The sequence below is a fragment of the Bos indicus x Bos taurus genome, chromosome 4, assembly GCF_003369695.1.
Source record: "Bos indicus x Bos taurus breed Angus x Brahman F1 hybrid chromosome 4, Bos_hybrid_MaternalHap_v2.0, whole genome shotgun sequence".
Taxonomy (NCBI): Eukaryota; Metazoa; Chordata; class Mammalia; order Artiodactyla; family Bovidae; genus Bos; species Bos indicus x Bos taurus.
The window spans coordinates 83232173-83248603 of record NC_040079.1 but is presented as its reverse complement, the minus strand read 5'-3'; the positions used below and the strand labels follow the sequence as shown (position 1 = coordinate 83248603).

The window sequence follows — 16431 nt, the reverse complement described above, 5'->3', positions numbered from 1 at the left end:
TCGTATGGCAGTTCTATTTCCAGTTTTTTAAGGAATCTCCACATTATTCTCCATAGTGGCTGTACTAGTTTGCATTCCCACCAACAGTGTAAGAGGGATCCCTTTTCTCCACACCCTCTCCAGCATTTATTGCTTGTAGACTTCTGGATCACAGCCATTCTGACTGGCGTGAAATGGTACCTCATTGTGGTTTTGATTTGCATTTCTCTAATAATGAGTGATGTTAACCATCTTTTCATATGTTTGTTAGCCATCTGTATGTCTTCTTTGGAGAAATGTCTGTTTAGTTCTTTGGCCCATGTTTTGATTGGGTTGTTCATTTTCCTGGAATTCAGCTGTAGGAGTTGCTTGTATATTTTTGAGATTAATTCTTTGTCAGTTGCTTTGTTTGCTATTGTTTTCTCCCATTCTGAAGGCTCTCTTTTCACCTTGCTTATAGTTTCCTTTGTTATGCAGAAGCCTTTAATTTTAATTAGGTCTCATTTGTTTATTTTTGCTTTTATTTCCAATGTTCTGGGAGGTGGGTCATAGAGGATCTTGCTGTGATTTATGTCGGAGAGTGTTTTACCTATGTCTTCCTCTAGGAGTTTTATAGTTTCTGGTCTTACGTTTAGATCTTTAATCAATTTTGAGTTTATTTTTGTGTATGATATTAGAAAGTGTTCTAGTTTAATTTTTTTACAAGTGGTTGACCAGTTTTCCCAGCACCACTTGTTAAAGAGATTGTCCTTTCTCCATTGTATATTCTTGCCTTATTTGTTGAAGATAAGGTGACCATAGGTGTGTGGATTTATCTCTGGGCCTTCTATTTCATTCCATTGATCTATATTTCTGTCTTTGTGCCAGTACCATACTGTCTTGATGACTGTGGCTTTGTAGTAGAGCCTGAAGTCAGGCAGGTTGATTCCTCCAGTTCCATTCTTCTTTCTCAAGATTGCTTTGGCTATTCGAGGTTTTTTGTATTTCCATACAAATTGTGAAATTATTTGATCTAGTTCTGTGAAAAATATCCTTGGTAGCTTGATAGGGATTGCACTGAATCTATAGATTGCTTTGGGTAGTATACTCATTTTCACTATACTGATTCTTCTGATCCATGAACACAGTATATTTCTCCGTCTATTTGTCCTCTTTGATTTCTTTCACCAGTGTTGTATAGTTTTCTATATATAGGTCTTTTGTTTCTTTCAGTTCAGTTCAGTCACTCAGTTGTGTCCGACTCCTTGCGACCCCATAAATTGCAGCGTGCCAGGCCTCCCTGTGCCTCACCAACCCCCAGAGTTCACTCAAACTCATGTCCATCGAGTTGGTGATGCCGTCCAGCCATCTCATCCTCTGTCGTCCCCTTCTCCTCCTGCCCCAATCCCTCCCAGCATTAGAGTCTTTTCCAATGAGTCAACTCTTCACATGAGGTGGCCAAAAGATTGGAGTTTCAGCTTTAGCATCAGTCCTTCCAAAGAACACGCAGGACTGATCTCTTTTAGAATGGACTGGTTGGATCTCCTTGTAGTCCAAGGGACTCTCAAGAGTCTTCTCCAACAACACCACAGTTCAAAAGCATCAGTTCTTTGGCGCTCAGCTTTCTCCATAGTCCAACTTTAACATCCGTACATAACCACTGGAAAAACCATAGCCTTAACTAGACGGACCTTTTTTGGCAAAGTAATGTCTCTGCTTTTCAATATGCGATCTAGGTTGGTCATAACTTTCCTTCCAAGGAATAAGCATCTTTTAATTTCATGGCTGCAGTCACCATCTGCAGTGACTTTGGAGCCCAAAAAGATAAAGTATGACACTGTTTCCCCATCTATTTCCCATGAAGTGATGGGACCAGATGCCATGATCTTATTTTTCTGAATGTTGAGCTTTAAGCCAACTTTTTCACTCTCCTCTCTCACTTTCATCAAAGGCTTTTTAGTTCCTCTTCACTTTCTGCCATAAGAGTGGTGTCATCTGAATTTCTGAGGTTATTGACATTTCTCCCAGCAATCTTGATTCCAGCTTGTGCTTCTTCCAGCCCAGCGTTTCTCATGATGTACTCTGCATATAAGTTAAATAAACAGGGTGACAATATATAGCCTTGACGTACTCCTTTTCCTATTTGGAACCAGTCTGTTGTTCCATGTCCAGTTCTAACTGTTGCTTCCTGACCTGCATACAGATTTCTCAAGAGGCAGGTCAGGTGGTCTGGTATTCCCATCTCTTTCAGAATTTTCCACAGTTTATTGTGATCCACACAGTCAAAGGCTTTGGCATAGTCAATAAAGCAGAAATAGATGTTTTTCTGGAACTCTCTTGCTTTTTCCATGATCCAGCGGATGTTGGCAATTTGACCTCTGCTTCCACTGCCTTTCTAAAACCAGCTTGAATATCTGGAAGTTCACGATTCACATAGTACTGAAGTGTGGCTTGGAGAATTTTGAGCATTACTTTACTAGCATGTGAGATGAGTGCAATTGTGCAGTAGTTTGAGCATTCTTTGGCATTGCCTTTCTTTGGGATTGGAATGATAACTGACTTTTTCCAGTGCTGTGGCCACTGCTGAGTTTTCCAAATATGCTGGCATATTGAGTGCAGCACTTTCACAGCATAATCGTTGTTTCTTTAGGTAGATATATTCCTCAGTATTTTATTCTTTTCATTGCAATGGTAAATGGAATTGTTTCCTTAATTTCTCTTTCTGTTTTGTCATTGTTAGTGTATAGGAATGTAAGGGACTTCTGTGAGTTGATTTTATATCCTGCAACTTTACTATATTCATTAATTAACTCTAGTAATTTTCTGGTGGAGTCTTTAGGGTTTTCTATGTAGAGGACCATGTCATCTGCAAACAGTGAGAGTTTTACTTCTTCTTTTCCAATCTGAATTCCTTTTATTTCTTTTTATTCTCTGATTGTTGTGGCCAAAACTTCCAAAACTGTATTAAATAGTAGTGGTGAGAATTTTATGTTATGAAACCATAAAATGTCAGTGCAATTATTAATATTCAGTTGGGTATTTAAAAATAATGTATGTCCCATGACAAATTCATATTTTCTACTTATATGTATTTAATTTTAAGATTTTATATGGTTAATAGACCATAGCATTTATTTGAAGATTTTTAAAAATAAATTTATTTATTTTCAGTTGGAGGATAATTGCTTTACAATATTGTGCTATTTCTGCCATATATCAACACGAATCAGCCATAGGTATACTTATGTCCCCTACCTCTTGAGTTTACCTCCCACCTCCCACCCCATCCCACCCCTCTAGGTTGTCACAGAGCACCAAGTTTGAATTTCTCTTTTCACTGTTTTCTTTTTATAGTATTGATAGCAACTCATTTATTTAAAAATATTTTGCGAAAAGTATATCTTTTCAACTCAGGGTTAATTTGGCAATAAAATTATCCAGTTTATACTTCATCTGATTTTTTTTCCCCTGAATCTTCCCCTTAACAGGAACAGAAGGCTAAGATTCCTATTTGTTTGTAGAAACACATTTTCTTTCATAGGGTCTACAGATAGAATATATGGAAAAATATAAATAGCTCTATCATACTTATTAGGTGACATTTGGATAATGAAATGGAAGGAATGTCTAAACTTCTATACATAATAAGATATGACTATAATCCCCTCTTATAAAGTAGCTGTTCTTTACCTGGAGGATCCATGACTCATTGGTAAGGGTATCCATGTATCGGTTTAAGATGTACATGTACTCATGAAGATATTTATTAAATATAGCCACTCTAATAAAGACCCTCAGTTTACAGACTTTCTAAACTCTAATATCTTCTCTGTCTCATCTTATACACAAACCATCTTTGAAGTTTCAGTGACTTTTTTCAAGAGGAGGTGGTTTTATCTTCTTAAGTCTGTAAAGCTCACTAGTAAGCATCAGTGTGTGTGTATGTGTGTGTGTGTGTGTATGTTAGTCACTCAGTCATGTTCGACTCTTTGTCTATGGAATTCTCCAGGCAAGAATACTGGAGTGGGTTGCCATTCCCTTCTCCAGGGGATCTTCCCAATCCAGTGATCAAACCTGGGTCTCCTGCATCACAGTTGGATTCTATACCATCTGAGCCACCAGGGCAGCCCAGTAATAAGTAGCACTGCTAAAGTTCAAAGTTAGTTGCCAATCATTATGAGTTACTGATGATGTTTCAAATTTATGTTTAGTAGAAGGTTTTATTACTTTTTATTTTTTATTTACTTTTCCAAATTTAAAGCTGACTTTTGCAAATAAATTTTCATCATTATTACGATTTAACTAATTGACTAAAAAATTTTCTGTTTCCTTCATTTCCAGAAAAGTCACCTATTATAATTGGTCATCTATAACTTTATTCCACTTTTTAATAAATAAATTATAGTTTTAATAAAAACATTAAAGGGAATATTATTTTTTACCCCCCAAAATAAGAACTTCTTTGTTTCATGTAACAATGAGAGCAAACCCCATCTGTGTCTCATGTAGTAATGTGAACAAACAATAGAATAATAAGCTATAAAAACTAAGGTGAAAGGACACAAAAGAAATCTGCTCAAACATGCCTAGCACACTAAAGGATACCTCAGCCATGCTCACTGCTAGAACTCACTGGTTTTCCTTTTGTTTTACAGAAAGAATGTGCTAATTTCATCAAGGTGCTTAAGGCTTATAATCAGACTCATTTGTATGCCTGTGGAACGGGGGCTTTTCATCCAGTTTGCACCTACATTGAAATTGGACATCATCCTGAGGTAAAGCTCGCTTTTTAAAAATGGTGTTTGTCCATGACCCCTTCCTTTTCAAATACTTTATTACTACTTTCCTCACTTCATTGAAGAAATTAGTTTGCTGTTAGATAGCTCCTACTTGGGATTCAGATGTTATTATTAATTTTAATCTGTGAATGCAAAAAGAATTGAGACCATCACTCAACAATAACTGAAACAGGGAGAAGGAAGGAAGAAAGCATTTGCTTTTCCTCTCTATTACAGAGTCCAATCCATTTTGCATGTGCAGCAGATGTCAGCAGGCTGAATGTGTACTGTTTTCTCCTTCATTTGTATATTGCCAGCTTTCCCCACCATTTCCCTCCTCAGCCAGAAGTGTCTGCCACCACAGTTGTTTTCTTCTGCCCAGGGATTAAGAAAGGATGCCATACATGTGCTCAATGCTCTGATCATATGTTTGACCTAAATTGCTCACAGTTGTGTTCTTGCTTAGCTAGGCTTTATATTTATATTTTGGACTATAATTTTGTCAGGATAAAAAAGATAAAAAATGTTTATTTGTCTCTTGCTCCTAAAAGATGTTTTAGTGAGAAAATTAAGTTGGGTAAATTTAAGCAAAACTTGAAATTAGGGATGTATTTAAAGGAAAAGTTTCTAGTTTGAAAGCAATTCCATGGGTTGGATTTATCAATAGCATTTAATTATAAGCCCTTTATAATTTTTGGCACAAAATCCTATGAAAAACAAAAGTGTTCATGTGGTGAAAAAATCTTGTGACAGGATTTTCTTCCAATTGGAACCCAGAATTACTCATCAGATAAAAGGTTTGTTCCCAGAATGTTTCTGGAATCCTAAATGTTAAATATAATTTACATGTTAGCCACTTCTTTATAACTTTAAATCTTTTCTCTATATTTTCTTATGGAATCCAAAAGTGATACAAATATGATCTTACAACCCAAACGCTGAATAATCGAAACATTTTTGTGTTGTACCTTCTTTGTATAAGAAGACACCTTTGAGGCTATGTGGTTTCTAGACTAAACATGATTATTATGACTTTCCTGATGATCCTGGGAAGATTAAAACCCTTTCCCAAGTTCTCACGAGTTTAGACATTTGCCCTCATAAACCTCTTCCCCCAGTGCATCCTCCTCCTTTTTTCTTTACCAGCTTGCATTCTGTACCTGATGACATACCCAGGAGTTTTAAGTAAATTAAATTAAGGAAAGGCAGTTCTACTTAAGTTACTTGTTTTTTATTGATGAAATTAGGAATAATTTCTTGCATACAGTCCTGCAGATTTTGCATAATTAACTTTTTAGCAACTTCTGGATAAATCTTTCCTTCTTCACCTGCTTCTAGGCTATTTTCAATAGTCAGGCACCCTAAAACTTGGGTCCCACTTTTATGTTTATTGGAGATATCTCTGGAGAACATTCTGCATATTGTCTTGGACTTTTCACATCTGTCTGGCATCATACTATATGGGACAGTGGGACCCGGAGAGCTGAGCTCCAAACACAGGGTTAGTGGAAAATAGGTGGGCTTTAGGGTCATTTCTGGCTTCTAATCATGTTCTACAACTTACTGTCTGTGGAGTCCAGGAAAATTGCTTAACCTCTCAGATTCTGTCTCATAATATGTAAAAACAAAGCAAACCTCTATGACCCTCGTGTCCTTATATTTAAGTGAGAAATCAACTTACTATCTCCAACTGTCTCCCAATTGTCTAACCACGGCATGGCCCACTGACATTTTTTTGCTATAGAAACTCAAGGAGTTGTAATCCCTTCATTATTAAACTCATGTCCTCTAGCCTTTCACTGGAGAGCTTTTGTCCAACCTTAGTTCAGTACTTGATACTTAATCTGCAGTAAGCTACTAATTTCCTTTGTGTCTTTGTTTCTAGTCTAGAAAGTGGTGATAAGAATGGTCTCTACCTCATGCAGTTATAAGAGTTTGACATTGCTTAATGGGTAGTAGGTTCTTAAAAAAATGCAGATTGTAATTTTTTAAATATGAATGTGTATCGCAGGATGAAAGCCATTGCAGCTTTTATGGTAATAACTGTCACTTTGCTATTAAATGTACCTCATTCATCAGAGTTTATAAGTTACTGCACTGGGCTCTCATTCTTGCCAGGTCATTTTGTACTTAGCTTAATTCCTCTACTTTTAATTTTGAAGCTTAGATGATCTTGATGGCCATTTAAATTAAAATATCACATATGGTTTCTGTATTTTTACAATTTTCCCCAAATATAAATTTTTCTTTTTCTTTCTGAAGTTGTTCTTTAGCAGATTTCCCTCTTTCTCAACTCATCAACTACTCATTGCTGGTTTAAGAGTGGATGGGAGGATGCAGAGGTACAGGAGCCAGGCCATTTACCCAGCAAAATGGAGGAGGCCTTTTCCTCCACTGAAATAAATAAATAAAGCTTCCCATCCAATCACCTTATGGTAGGATATTGATGAAAAAGTGTTTTATTGAAATTCTAAAACTCAGAACCTTTGAGAAAAGTCCTCCCTCAGAAGCTCAGTGGTCTTGAATTGCATGCCAACTGTGTTATGAGGAGATGCTGTTCCAGACTATTTAGGGGTCAGAGGGAAGATGATTATGCAATTATCTGGGGGAATTGGGAGCGGTCTAGACAGTCAATCTAGGAAATTCTGGAAAAGATATTATCAAGATGGCTTGTCTAGACAACATAAAATTCAATTTTCAATCCTAAACTGCCTTAAAAGAGAATCTGCCTTAAATTGATCTCTATTGGTACTTAAAATACTACACTTGTATTTAAACAGTTATACTGTTTTTGAATTTGAGACAATGAGACAATATGTGTTTCATGAAGTTAGGAGAGTCATGATGGTAATGGAAGGATTGGCAGAATAAGAAATAAAACAGCAAGCAGGACTGAGGCCAGGCTTGTTGAATTAGAGTTCATAAGATCTCCTGAAGTTTGAATTTAGTAACTTTTATTTACAGGGATGGGCTTTCAGACAGAACTAAGACAAACCTTTTCCTATATTCTGGTTGAAAAAATAACATGTATATGCTGCTGTTTCCTGTCCTCATTACATAAAACAATGAAATAGTTTCTTTTTTAAAGTACTGTCCAGACTTTACATATTATAAATAATTTTATGACACAAAAAAAGACATTTTGCTTTTATCATGACTTCATGGAGTTTTTAACATGCAGTTTTTTCTTTGCAGTGTCTTTAAAATAACTGTCTTGTATTGAGTCCCAAAGATTGTTAAAATCCATTGTTAGAAATTATAGATTTAACCCTTTCAAGATGGCTGGATGCCACAGAAATAAAGATATCACTTTTGAAACAAAGCAAAGCTACCTTCATCATTTAATAGCTTCAGATCTAATATGAAGAAATTAAAAACTCCTTTTAAATAATAATAAGCAGTTTGCAAAGAAATCCTTGTTCAGTCTTCTGATTGTGAATAATCTTACTTTACTCTTCCTGCATTTTAATAGCAATATTTAAACTCCTGAATACTATATCTGAAATCTCCTCTTGCTGTATAGTGAATGCCTTATGACCATACAGATATGTCATTGATTGCTGTATTAAGCAGATTTTGTGTTTCCTGTAGTGCAGTTGGGAATTGGTAGACCTATTAATTAACTCCAGTTCTGTAAGATATGTGTCAGTCAATTCTTGGTTATCCTCCAATAGTACTTGACCCTGAAGATAACTGCCTATGAAGTCACATGCTTCATACACATGTGTGTGTTTATTATAAAAATTCATGCAGAGTTCGCAGGAGGAATGATTCAGAGCTAGAGTACAGATGATTTTTGAGTTTAAGCTCTCAATATCATGCCATTCAAATGAAAAGTGTAAGCCATTCTTACGCAACAGAATATTCCCCAAAGACTTTTATTATATGGTATTTCCCTCTCAAATTTACATTTGTTAATAAAAAATGTATGAATTTAGGAGGGGTATAGCCGAAGAAGTCTCTGGTTGTTTTCTCAAATTCCAAAACGGCCTCCTCTGTGTACTGGGAGGAAATCTAAAGAAAGATGAACCCAGATGAGAGCTGGAAAATATTAACTCTATAAATACTCTCATAATGCCATGATCTCAATTTATGATAGAACCAAAGGGACATTAAGAAATGCAGTAAAGCTTAATGGCTATCTCTAAGGTCATTTCTACGATGACAACTAATATATCAAGATATAAAATAAAATGTTTTGTCTGTTTTTTCTCTTCCACCAAGAATAAGAGTTTGCTTCTATGTAAAACTTTGAATCAAATGCTCTTTATAACAGTCTCCAGGGCCAAAATTCTACTTAAGTGGTACCTGGAGCTCAGTTGACTAATTTATACATCTAATTAACTTTTTCTAATTGAGTTATCTCTCTCAATTTATTTTGTCATTGAGTCCAATAGAATAAAAGTTTATTTCTTGTACTGTAGAAAGAGTACAAGAAGAGATGCCCAAGTTAAGGAATTTAGATATCTTGGTAAAACAATGAAGCATTCTTTTAGGGTGGTTGTATCTTTCCATCTTTCTTAGATCATGCGTTGGAGTCTGACTTTTCCCACTTACGTTAGCAGAATAACATAAATTAGTAGGTTAGTAGACTAACAGAAGTCAGGATTCTTGGTGATTTCTTCTCGGCTTCATTATTTCCACCAGAGGCAGTGCATCCCTCATTTGCACTGCGAACCTGAGCCAAATGTGGTTGGAGTAAGACCATTATGGTTTCTAGGGGGTTTTTTTCCCCCCCTAATCTTTCAATACTTGAATTGTGTTGGACAGGAAACCATACAAATTACAATGCTGAATAAACAGTACCACCATTTATATTGCAAATTAAATTTTAAAATGCTCTGCTGTTTGTATTTGAGGAAAAAAATCACAGTTCATAAATTCTGTGACTTTAGCAATTCAACAGTGTATTTTCTATGAGCTATTAACATTCTAAACTCTAGATATTATCAAGAAGTCTGTTTCTCAAAATTAAAAGAACTAGTGGCCAAGTGAGGTAGTAGGAAGACCTAAATTATTAGAAACAAGTTTAAGGGAAAAAAAATGGTAAAAGAGAGAAAGAGAACCGAAAGTCCAAAGCAACATCCCTTTTACTGTATTTAAAATGTTTCAAATGACCATTTTATATTTTGACTTGTTTGCTCTAAATATTTGATATGAAAACACCATAGTTAATGAGATAAATACACTTTTACTCTCTATACTTATTTGGTTTAATGGTGAAGTGTTTGGGTTTCTTTTTTTTTCCCCCTACACGATGTTTTGTCACCTGTTATTCCTAAAAACAATGACAGAAAAAATAGAAATGTTAACATTCAGTTCTTAACTTGCTGGGTATTTCATTCCATGTTTTGTCAGATCTAGTTCACATAGTACCAGAAAAATAATTTGGACAAAATTAAAAAGTTTTCTTAAGGCCATATTGGTGCATGATGTCATTATCAATTACTTATTAAAAGACTTTATTATCTGTAGTACTCAATTCCTAAATGCATCTTTATTCACAGTCAACCCAGACATGAGGACTAAAAGATAAGCAGTACTTTAACCAATGTATTTTTTCTCTTCCTCATGAACTACGAATGCTGGTTTGGAACAAAGACCTTTGATTTCCTGGAGCTAATTTGTCACTGATAATGTGAACTCCAACTTAATTCTCTTCTACTGTGCCCTCTTGACTGGTTGCTTTGCACTCATTCCATATATAATGTATTTTGAGAGGAGATTTCTGTTCATAAAAACTCTTGTTATCAATATTATATTTTTCCCAAAACAAACAAACAAAAAATAGAGTGGTGCTAAGCCCCAGCACCTGCTCACCTGTTTAGGCTGTTTTCCTCTCCTTCCTCTTCAGGACCTTTTCTTTACCCTTGGACTCACATTCTGTTTTTCCTCGTTTATCTCTTTGTCTTCTTGCCTAAAGTACTTCATTTGGAACCAAAGGTTAAGGTTGTGAAAATACAACTTGGATATATGTGTGAGAAGGAAGGTATTAGTTTCATATATTTGAAACTTTGGAAACACAGCAAAAATAATTTAAACTGAATTTCCACAAATCAGAATACATTCACCTCCTCTTGGTGTGTGTTCCAAATAGCCCTCAGCAAGTTATCTTGTAGATTTGTTTTAAATCATAATGGTTCACTTTGATGATAACCTGAGGAAAATTATATAAGTCCATTCTAAACTAGTTGGATAACTACCTCATAATCATGTAAAATCTTAAGATTTTAGTGCCCTTGTTCGCTTAAGGCTTATAAACATGTGAGTGCCAAGGATATACCTGTAATATCTTGGGCTAAGGAGAAGGAAACAAGAGTTGACTTGATAGGCAAACACTGTCTTCCTGCCAAGTGAAGGCCAAGGGGAGGTCAGAATGGGCCGTATGAAAGATCTTGCTGTGCTTCAGAGGAAAGTAAATTACCCCAGAGCACAAAGGAGAGTTCTGACTGTAACTCCTGGTCACTAGAATCACCTTCATAGTGTAAGAAGGTATTTACTTTTCAAGATTTACAAAGATATTGTTGTCACATTGTTTGCTAATGCTGATTTCAATTGTATTTGTTCTCTAGTCAGTACTTAATTTTAACCATGAAGAACCTATACTTAGCTTTAGAATCTTATAAATGTAGTTACTATTAGAAAATATACAATGTAAGGTAACCGGAAGCCCACTAAGGAGCTACCTTTTAAGCAGACAGTGTCCCCTGTTCCCTGTGTTCACATCTGAGGACACTCCCCTTGCTCTAGTGTGTTGACTTCTCTTCTAGGCTCCTTGTGGTTCTCAGTTGCTCCAGTCTTTCTACATGCAGTCTGTTTGGAAGTTGGAGGATCTGGGGAAATAGAAATAGCAAAGACTGATGCTGAGAATCAGTGTGAAGTAATCTGAATAGCATTGAGGTGAAAAGGAAAGGTATAATGAGAAAACCAGAAGTTTTGGTATAAAAATTTATATTAAATAGATTTGAGAGAATCAGTTCAGTTCAGTGGCTCAGTCATGTCCGACTCTTTGCGACCCCATGAACCGCAGCATGCCAGGCCTCCCTGTCCATCACCAGCTCCTGGAGTTCACCCAAACTCATGTCCATTGAGTCGGTGATGCCATCCAGCCATCTCATCCTCTGTCGTCCCCTTTTCCTCCTGCCCCCAATCCCTCCCAGTATCAGAGTCTTTTCCAATAAGTCAGCTCTTAGCATGAGGTGGCCAAAGTATTGGAGTTTCAGCTTTAGCATCAGTCCTTCCAAAGAACACCCAGGACTGCTCTCCTTTAGAATGGACTGGTTGGATCTCCTTGCTGTCCAAGAAACTCTCAAGAGTCTTCTCCAACACCACATTTTAAAAGCATGAATTCTTCGGCGCTCAGCTTTCTTCACAATCCAACTTTCACATCCGTACATGACCACCAGAAAAACCATAGCCTTGACTAGATGGACCTTTGTTGGCAATACTAGAAGATAATAGAGGCTTAGCATTTATAATCTAGGGTTCTTCAGATTTGTAGCTACAATTCTGTTCTGCTGCTACAATCAATGCCTTTGTATTATTGGAAGCAATTTGTATTCCAAAGCAATTTATAGTCATTAAGATAAAATTGACATTAATAAAAACATAGGAAACATTTTTCCTAAGTAAGGTTCTAATAATAATGGTGAGGAATATAAAGATGAGGAATATAAAGATGAACGTCTTCCCTCAAAGACTGAACACATACATAGATATATAACTTCAACATTGGTGAAAACATGAGCAATGATAATGATAATCCCAACTACTAGTATTTACTAGCAATAATTATACTCTGTAATGGCAGCATTGAGTATGTTACCTTAGTCTTCACAAAATCTGATGAAATACCTACTCTTCACATCCTCATTTTATTGATGAGAAAATTAAGGTTTCCATGGGTATTTTGTAATGGGCCTGAAGCAATCATGCTATTCAGTGCTTTATGTCTGAGTCAAGAATCTGCTCCTTTAAAAGAAAGTACCGGTTGGTGCAGGGGGAGAGGAGGATTAAAATCATTAATTCTTATTTAAATTATTAAAGATTTTGTCATGTATTTATATTTTATATTTCAGAACTTCTTAATGTATGCCTAGTCTGAACAAAGTGATAACTGTAATTAAGGAATAGCTTGATGAAGTGAACAGAAGCCATCATGTTTAAGCTGGGCTTTGAAAATGGGATCAAATACTGATGGATGTGGAGGATCCTTTAGTAAGACTAGAAGGATAGAATAGAAGGACAGAGACATGAAAGGCGTTGGTAAGTGGCACATATCAGCGTGCATAGAGTACAGTGATTTTCAAAAGGAGCTGGAAAATTAGAATCAAATTGATTTTGGAAATCTAGTCAAGAGCTATACAAAGCCATAGAAGGTTACTACTAGTATTGCTATGGTTGGTTCTGAAACATATTTTTAGTATCAGTGTGTGCATGGTAGGGGATGGACATATAGGAATATCCATTTTGAGACTTTGGCAAAAGTTCAGAAATGTCACATAATGAGAACTTGGACTGATACTGAGGAAAAAGATACTGAGTAATGTTTAAAATTCTCACAACAAACAATAATAAAATAGCATCTAAATATCATAAATCATGATGTATATTGACATGATGATACTCTTTAAACTCTCCAGTGAAAAAATGGTTTCCCAATTCTTTTGTGACAATTAGATAAAACATGCTTTATAGCATATTGTGGCTTACTTCGCTGCTGAGTCTACAAATAAGCTGACTTTATGTTGTGCATAAAACATTAAGCTACCATATGCAAAGTTATGTGAATTTCTCACCCATGGCGTATAACAAAAACATGGTTTCTCCACACTTGTAAATCTAGAGAATGCTGTTTTGTGTAATGCATCTGTGAAAGTAATTCAAACACACTTTGTTTTAAAAAAAAATAACAAAAAGAAACAAGATGCATTGTACTTAGAAATAGCTATTTTTAAATGAAAACCATGCTTTAATTTTAGTTTCATTATTATATTTTAGCTTATACTGATTTTGTGAGATTTTTGTGAGACTGGTATATCCAGTTTATCCCTTGTTTTTCTGCCCAGTTTTCCTCCTGCTATAACTACTCTCTGTGGTTTTTAAATTAATTTTATTACTACTAATGGCTGTCATTGCTGGCATATTTGATGGTTTTATGAATATTATAGCATTTTATATTCATTACCCAGTGATTGAAATGCTATCTGCACTTTTCACTTTCGGAAACTAAGTCTCAGAAAAATTCAGCAGCCTCCCTATCATCATACAGCTAGTCAGTTTGTCGTCATGACTTTTCTAGTGACGTCAATATTATGTCTCATACTGTACTGATGTTGTACCATCCCCACTGGTAGGATGCTATCCTATGTGTGTTTTTTTAATTATACATATTTTTGGTGTAGTAAGAATGCTTAACATAAATCTACTCTCTTAACAACTTTATAAGTGCATGATTCACTATTGTTAACTATAGGCACCATGCTGTGCAGCTGCTCTCTAGGACTTACCCATCTTGTGTAACTGAAACTTTATACCCATTGAGCAGCAACTCCCCATTTTTCTACCTGCAGCCCCTGACAACCACTGCTCTATTCTCTCATTCTGTTCTCTCAATCTATGAGTTTAGCTGTTTTAGATATCTCACATAACTAAAATCATGCAGCATTTGCCCTTCTGCTCCTGGCTTATTTTACCTAGCATAATATCCTTTAGACACTGTTAATTCCCTCTCTATGTAATAAAGGTGTTGAGCAAAAATAAAACGTGCCTGTGGTACTTCCACTTAGACACACAAAAGAATGCTAATATGTTTTACACTCAGTCATGTCTGACTCTCTGCAACCCCATGGACTGTAGCCCAACAGGCTTCTCTGTCCATGGGCTTCTCCAGGCAAGAATATTGGAGTAGGTTGCCATTTCCTTCTCCAGGGGATCTTCCCGACCCAGGGATTGACTACAATCAGAGAGAGCTGTAATTTTTTTTTTTAATGCAAAAGGAAAAATCAGATTCTGTAGCATTAATAGACATATAATTGAGATAGATTTCTTAAAATATTTTAAAAATTAATGAGTTTCCCACTTCTTATTCAAAGTAAGTTTAGCAATGAAATGTATCTTACTATTTCTTGGTATTTTGATCATGTCATAATTCAAGAACACAAAGTCTGGATATTATTTTATGTAGAATTTTAGATTCTCTAATAAACAGAAAATATGTAATTTTATATGGCACACAGACTATCAAATAACAGAAAATTGACATTGTCTTTATTTCATTTTCCTTAATGTAAATGGGCCTTATCAAGCTATCTCTGCTGATGAAAGTATTAGCATATCTGAAAGCAGAAATAATTTTACTCAAAATTAATTTTGTACTTATGAATCTTTAGAATTTCCAGCTAGAACAAATGTATCTTGATAAATATATATTCACGTGAATAGACACTTTTTTAATCACTGCCTCAGAAATTGAATTGTGTAGGCTTTCATCTTCCACTTAATACTGTTATTTCTATTTTTGCCTATTTTACTCATATATTTCAGTAATTTAAATCCATTTCTATATAAATGATAGAAAATTTGATATTAATGCCTGAATACAGCTTGAGATTTGTATATTTATATGTCGGAAATCAATCCGCATGGAACAACTACTTTCCATTTTATTTTATTTTTATTTTCCAGTCTGCTGTTTTAATTTGATTGTGCATCTCTGGCCACTGAAAGCAATCTCAGGAATTGCTGAGCAGTTAAAAAGGGAGTCTAATGGGATCTAAAAATCAATTCACAGGTCTGTCACTGATTCATTGTGTGACTTTTGCTGCCACTGAAATTACATTAAACTGGTCTCCTCAACAATTTTATACATCAGAATTTCTCTTATAATAAATAAATACCTATCGAATATGCCTTATGGATATATACTTTAAAAAGTAGCTTGATGATTAAGAACTTCAAGACTAGCTTCTATTTTAAGTTACCTCACTTGAGATTATCACAAAGCTTTATACAGAGGCTGAAAGTCTGGATCTTTCTAATGTTGCAAATGGGGTTTTGTATACACGCCAGAGTTCAAGCTCCTCTTAAGTGCTTTTATCCTGGCAAACTTTTCTTCTTTTGATTTATATTTTGTTGGCATTTAATAGCTGTCTTACCTCATATTTAAATTACTCAACCTGGAAAGGATGGATGTTTAGTATCCCACATCGACTTGCCCTTTGCTGGCCTAAATCTTGGACGCAAATGGAAGATTTGTAGGAAGGGAAACCTATTCTTTGTATTATATCATGCTAGAGAGCAGACCTAGCTACTACCTTGACACTGTCAAATTTTTGCAAATTTTTCCTAACAGTTTGGAATTTTTAAAATCATGGCTATGATTGCACAATCTCTTAGACACATGTAATTTTTTTCTAGAATAAAATGCAATGACTTATCTGAGAGAGGAATAGGAAAATATCATGCCATTGATAAGCAAAATATTTCCATTTTAACAATGTAAATATCCATAAAGATAGAAGTGAACTAACATCCCTTTGTTCGTAAAATGCATAAGGCAGTCAGTTGTTTTCAGTCTCTTGATTAAAATCAACTTCAGGGGAAATGATATGACAAAACCAAATGATGTGTTTGCCACAGGGAGGACAAAAAAATTTAATCCATTCACTTTTCTACCTTATACTAAAAAAAGTCT

At 35.3% G+C, this 16431-nt stretch overlaps 1 protein-coding gene across 2 annotated transcripts in view; it reads left to right on the top strand.

Annotated features, from left to right (window-relative positions):
• The window catches only part of SEMA3A (semaphorin 3A), a 549604-nt gene that overhangs the window by 390295 nt on the left and 142878 nt on the right, over positions 1-16431 (top strand). For both annotated transcript variants that reach the window (XM_027539841.1, XM_027539840.1), the window contains exon 6: positions 4614-4733. In XM_027539841.1, coding sequence (XP_027395642.1) covers positions 4614-4733 — 120 coding nt within the window. The remainder of the gene's footprint in view (positions 1-4613; positions 4734-16431) is intronic.